General features: G+C 32.5%; 1 protein-coding gene across 1 annotated transcript in view; it reads right to left on the reverse strand.

Annotated features, from left to right (window-relative positions):
- Window positions 1–5,507, reverse strand: part of si:dkey-30c15.10 (uncharacterized protein LOC559353 homolog) — a 31,585-nt gene extending 26,078 nt beyond the window's left edge. The window contains exons 1-5 of the mRNA XM_022219546.2: window positions 5,371–5,507; window positions 3,811–3,910; window positions 3,548–3,715; window positions 2,706–2,798; window positions 1,408–1,592 (exon numbers count right to left, since the gene is read on the reverse strand). Of these exons, the coding sequence (XP_022075238.2) occupies window positions 1,408–1,592; window positions 2,706–2,798; window positions 3,548–3,715; window positions 3,811–3,904 (540 nt within the window). The 5' untranslated portion in view covers window positions 3,905–3,910; window positions 5,371–5,507. The remainder of the gene's footprint in view (window positions 1–1,407; window positions 1,593–2,705; window positions 2,799–3,547; window positions 3,716–3,810; window positions 3,911–5,370) is intronic.
- Window positions 5,508–6,000: the final 493 nt, after the last annotated feature.

The raw sequence follows: 6,000 nt of genomic DNA on the forward strand, positions 1-6,000 counted from the left end.
AAAACAGGATATTTAGGAAGATAATGTAGCAACAGAAGGTCAAACAGAAAGAAAAAAGACCAGAGAAGCAAAATCTGAGAAATTGAGTTGAGCGTGGTAAAAGATTTACCAAAAATATATTTCAAAAACAATACTACTAGTGCTGGGCAACGATTACATTTTTTAATCACCATAAATCGCATTGTTAGGCATAAAATTAAATAATGAATTTAAAAATAGCAGATTCTGTACATTCATTTTTAAAGTGCTGCTGCATGAACAAAAATACAGCAACATTTGGTTTGCACTTTAAATAAAATGCTTTTTAACAGCAGTGTTCCCTTCACACAGCAGCAGTTAAACATTAATAATGTACTCAAATCTAACCAGAGCTACTTGTCACTGCAAGGGCATTAACGTTTATCTGGGATGGGATCAGCAAGTTCTGATTCCAGCGGAAAGTAGTTGTTGGGGGGGGGGGGATATGTGTGCGGCGGCGCAGCGACTTCCAATCGCTGGGCCGTTTACAATCTACCAAAATGCTGCAAAATTCGCTGGATTTTGGTTGATTTTTTTCCCGAATGTTCTTAAAGACACATTTTTTAACATTTTTTTAAAACCAAAAAATGTTTAAAAAATTTCCCAAAAATGTGGACATCAGAAGTTTTCACTGTGAAAACATAGATTTTTCCCCATATTTTCAAACTTTAAAACGAGTCAATCTGGCCTGCAGGACATAATAATAATTATTATTATTATTTTACTTTTGTTGTTCTTATTAATACACTAAATAAAAATATGCATTTTACAAGTCAATCTGAATAAATATAAATAAAATTAAAACCTAAATGAGTAAATAAATTAAGGGTAAGGGATTAAAATAACAAGACAAATTAAATAAAATAGACGACATTGATTATTTTTTCTTTAGCTGTTAGTATAATAATTATTATTATTATTGTTTTGTTGTTGTTATTATGATAGTAAATAAAAGCACGTATTTTATCATTAAAATAAAAAATAAAATTAATACGTAAATAAACGAAGGGTAAAAGAGAATAAAGCAACTAATAAAAATAAATTAAATAAAACAAGCGACATCTTGTGAAAGCTAGTCTGGAAAAAAAGGTTTTAAGAAGTATTTAAGCAGCATTCATTTTTTTCCTTTAGCTGTCAGTGTAATAATAATGTTAATAATAATTATTATTGTTGTTATCATATTAAATAAAAGTATGTACTTTATAATTAAATATAAATAAAATGAATATCAAAATAAGTAAATATATTGAGGGTGAAAGAGAGTAAAACAACAAATTAAATGAAATAAAATAGGCGACGTCACACAAAAGCAAGTCCATAAAACAGGGTTTTAGGAAATATTTCAGCAGCACTGATTAATTTCTGTGATAGAATCTAACAAAAACCAACCTGGCGAATGCGAGACGCCTGCTTGGAGCTCGGCGTCGTCGTTCCCTGGAGCTGCTGCTGGATTTCGGATACAAAGTTGGAGCGGGTTCGTGCACAGGTGTTGGCGGGGCTCAGCGAGGGGGCGTGGCTAACCTGGGGGACCGGGGCCTTGAAGCGCTCCATTCGCTGACTGAACTCTCCTTCACCTGGAGGAGAAAAACATTTGTAGTTATCACAATATCAATTCTGTAGTCGCTGTGAACTTTTTTAGGTAAAGATTTAACAGCTAAGTGTAGAAAAGGTTGAGGTCATGTGGTAGTTTAATGTTTACTGGCATTGAAATCAAATAAAATCTATTAAAATAATAAAATAATCATCAGTCATAGTCAAAAAATATGATAAAATCCAAATAAAATCAAGAAAATATGAAAGATAAAATAGGAAAAAAAATACAGAATTATAAAATGGAATAAAATAGCTTAAAATAATAAATCATCATCAGTCAGAGACAAAAAATGCATAATAAAAAGGAAATTAGATAAAATAGCTGAAAATAATAAAACATCATCAGTTTAAGACAAATTTTTTTTAAATGAAATATAAAATAGATTAAAATAATAAATCATCATCAGTCAGATCAAAAAAACATGATGCTAAAACAAAATAAACTAAAATTGCATAAAATAATTAAATGATCAGCAAAGACAAAAAATGTAATTAAAAAGAAATAGAACTAAATAAATTAAAACAGCTTAAAAATTTCAAAGATAATTTTAAAAAAAAAGAAATAAGTAAATAAATTAAAATAGCTTAAAATAATCATCAAAAACAAAAAAACATAACCTAAAAAATAAATAAAATAAAACAGATTAAAATGATAAATTCTAAACAGTCAGACAAAAAATGTAATGATAAAGCAAAATATATTAAAATAGCTGAAAAATAATCAAAGACAAAAAAGTATAATAAAAAGAAATTAAATAAAATTGATAAAAATAATAAACCATCAGTCAAAGACAAAAAACGTATAATTATAAAATGAAATAAAATAGATTAAAATAATAAATCATCAGCAGTCAGACAAAAAAAACATAATTATAAAATTAAATATAATAGATTAAAATGACAGTCAAAGACAAAAAAATAGATAATTACAAAATGAAATGAAATAAAACAGATTAAAATAATAAATCATCTGCAGTCAAAGACAAAAAACAGAATAAAAAAAGAAATAAAATAGATTAAAATTATAGACAGACGCTGTTTGTGATTTTTAGTAAAGTCACACTGAATTCACCACAGACTCGTGATGTTCCTACCGAGGAGATGCTCTCTGAGGCCCTTGCTGTGGAAGCTGACTGAAGGACTGTCACTGCCTGGATCTGACAAGCATCGCTGAGTCAGAGGAGCTCCTAAAAAATGCAAAAACTGTTTTTAATCTACAGCATTCACCGAGCAGAAACCATGTAACTCCAGCTCCACAGACTGCTCAACAGTTTTTATCTTTCAGGTGGATAATCCAGCTTCTGATCTCTGAAGACGTGTCACCACCAAAACTCCCAGAAACATAAACAGAACATATTCAGATAAATTAAAAGTAGTAAATTAAAACCCACAAAATGTTTTCCACCATAAAAAACTAGCAAATGTTGACTTTAAAGGGACGAAATCAGCCAATATTTGCTTAATTTAATATTAATAATAAAATAATATTAATATACTCCCATAATTGATAAATTGTCAAAATGTTTTGAAATTAATTTCCTGTATTTAATTTTTTAATTACTACTTATTTCATGTGCAGATAGATGGTTGTTTTCTGTGCAACTGGGAAACAACAACTATTTGAATATTAATGGCAAATATTTGGGTTGTTTGTGAGTTAATTTGCTGCCATTCAAGTGCAGAAATGTCCAAAAAGAATCAGGTAAGCTAAACTAACAAAAACCGTTTTTATAAGATGTAAAAATGAATAAATAAATCAATAAATGCACCGTCACTTTTAATGCTCTGTAATAAATAGTGAAGGTTACAGTGTTCAGATTTTATGATTGAAGTATGTGGATGTAGTCTGTAGATAAAACTCTGCTGAGCTGTGGCGTGTTACAGTGAACAGTGTTTCTATTCCCACTGATTAAAAACTTTCTTCAACTACAGTTACCGTCTCTTCTCTGGGTGAGCTGCTGGACTCGAGACCGGACCGAGGGAACCATCGGTGTGTCTGGTTTCATCTCCAGCTCAGCCAGACGTCCAGAAGAGGACGGTTTGGGACTACGGTTCTCCTGACCGGAGGCTTCCAGACGCCGACGTTTTTGGCCGTCATTCGTCTCTGAAACATCAAAAATAAGACACAAAGCATGAATGTGAGTAACAGAAGAGTGCTGTAAATATGTGACCATTCTGTATTTATGCAGACAAACAAACCTGTTGCAGAGAAGATGTTCTCTTCTGTATCTGACAGAGGTTCTCTCTGTCTTTTCATACCGGCATTGCCACCGTTTTCCCCGTCAGCTTCCATCCTTAGCTGAAAGCACAGAAACGTTACAGACCGCAAGAAAAGCCAAGCTAAGCTAAAGAGTACAAAGAAGAGTAAATTCATGTTAGTTAATAACAGCTTTTCCCTGTCTCAGCAGTACAGACATTTCCAGTTAGTTTGCTGAGGGAAGTTAAATGCCGTTATTTTTTTCAATTATTCTAGCTTTAGCAATACTGACAACTAACTTGCAAAGTCTCTTTCTTACCTATGAACCTTCATACACTGTCAGCTGGGTTTTAGGAGTGTTTAAGTGGGTGCTTGACGCCATATTTAGGACTATAACAATTATTTTTGTTTTCATTTAATCTGTTGATTATTTCTGTACTGAGTAGTTCTTTGCTCTATAAAATGTTGGAAAATTATTAAAAGCATCAATCTGTGTTTCCCAAAAGTCAAGATGACGTCCTCAAATATCTTGTTTTGTCCACAATCCCAACATTTTCAATTTATTGTCACAGAAGCCTAAAGAAATAAGAAAATACGTACCTCTGAGAGGCTTCAATCAGAGAATTTAGACTTTTTTTCCATTAAAAAAAGTACTCAGACTGAATTGAGGATTACCGATTAATCCTTGCAGCTATATTGTAATATCGTTAACAAATACTTTGCTTACTAATTGGTTTTAACACATTTTAGCTTTCCTAATACTGACAAAGTAACTCAGGTAGACGAGGAAGGTAAATCTGTCTGTATGGTGTATAATATTCTATTGTCTTAATCATAATATTACAATTTGTTAGGTAAATTTGTAATCTTACTTCTCTACAGGAAGAAATTTGGGTCAATCTCTGTTGCTTTAAGTGTGTTATATAAACAAGTATAATGTAACTTGAAAAACGGGTAGCTTACATCAGCTGAATTTACCTTGTTATATAAATATAAATTAGTATGCTTTAATTTCTCTCTACTTTTGTTCAGATTTGCCACAAAGATCAGACAGAAATGCGAATTAGCATGAAGATTACATCAAAAATCATTGTATAACTTAAAATAAAAAGTCATTAAAATACCTGATGCTGGACTACTAAAGTTTTGCACAGACACTGAGATTAAACATAAACGTTTTAACAGTGTAGTACATTAAATAAAACATGACAACGCCCACTTTAAGAGTCTTCAGTTAGCTTAACTCGTTTCAAATTAAAAACAGTCACAGCTAGCTACTTGTGCTAGCTAGTTAGCTAGATTATTCTTGTTAGCACAGGAACGAACCAGTTGTCGCTGGTTAAATTTACTAAAGTTTCTCTTTCTTAAGATTGATAAACTGCCATTTTACTGCTGCACAAGGAAGGTAACGTTAACAACACCTATTTTGAGATAACTCTGGCTAGCTCTTTCCAAGCTAACCTACCTTAACGTGCGCCAGTGTAGCGCTAGCCTAGCTTACAGTTAGCCTTACAAGCTAACGTTAGCAACAGCAAACCGCCGTGTCAGCTCCAGTTTCTTACCTGAGAAGGTGTCGCAGCGGTAAAACCAGTCGAAACTAACTGACAGAAAACAAGAAAACAGGCTTCTTGTTGTTTCGGTCTCCTCCTCCAACTTTGAATTTCAGCGGGTCTTCTGACGTTAAGCGGAAGTACCGTAAATGTCCCGGAAGAGATCAGTTCGGTTACCGTAATCTTCCCGCTAACCTGCGCACGGGGAATGCTGAAATCTGATCCAGATCTGTAAGTGAGGCTGCTTTACCGTAATATAAAAAACATACACGCAAATCAAATTGCTTGCACAGCTCTCCCATAAATAACGACAAAAATGTGTATTTTGAGCTTGAGTTGAGCAGATTTTTTGGCGTGAGGGCTGAATATGATCCATAGGTTGACTGCAATGTCAGTTTATTCCGATATTTACTTACACGTGCTCTGCTTTTCAGTGGCAAATGTGGAGAGACCCTAAAACTACTTTTAACCAGCAACTTTCTTCAAATTAATACTATCTGAATTTCATTTTGAAGGTTCAGGTCATGGTAATCTTATAATCTTTGAGGGGCAACTAAAACCACACAATGGATTATAAAATAAAATAAATAAAATAAAAATAAATTAACACCATATAATCATAATCAGTCATTAACAAAAAAA

Source organism: Acanthochromis polyacanthus, chromosome 8 (genome assembly GCF_021347895.1).
Source record: "Acanthochromis polyacanthus isolate Apoly-LR-REF ecotype Palm Island chromosome 8, KAUST_Apoly_ChrSc, whole genome shotgun sequence".
Classification (NCBI taxonomy): Eukaryota; Metazoa; Chordata; class Actinopteri; family Pomacentridae; genus Acanthochromis; species Acanthochromis polyacanthus.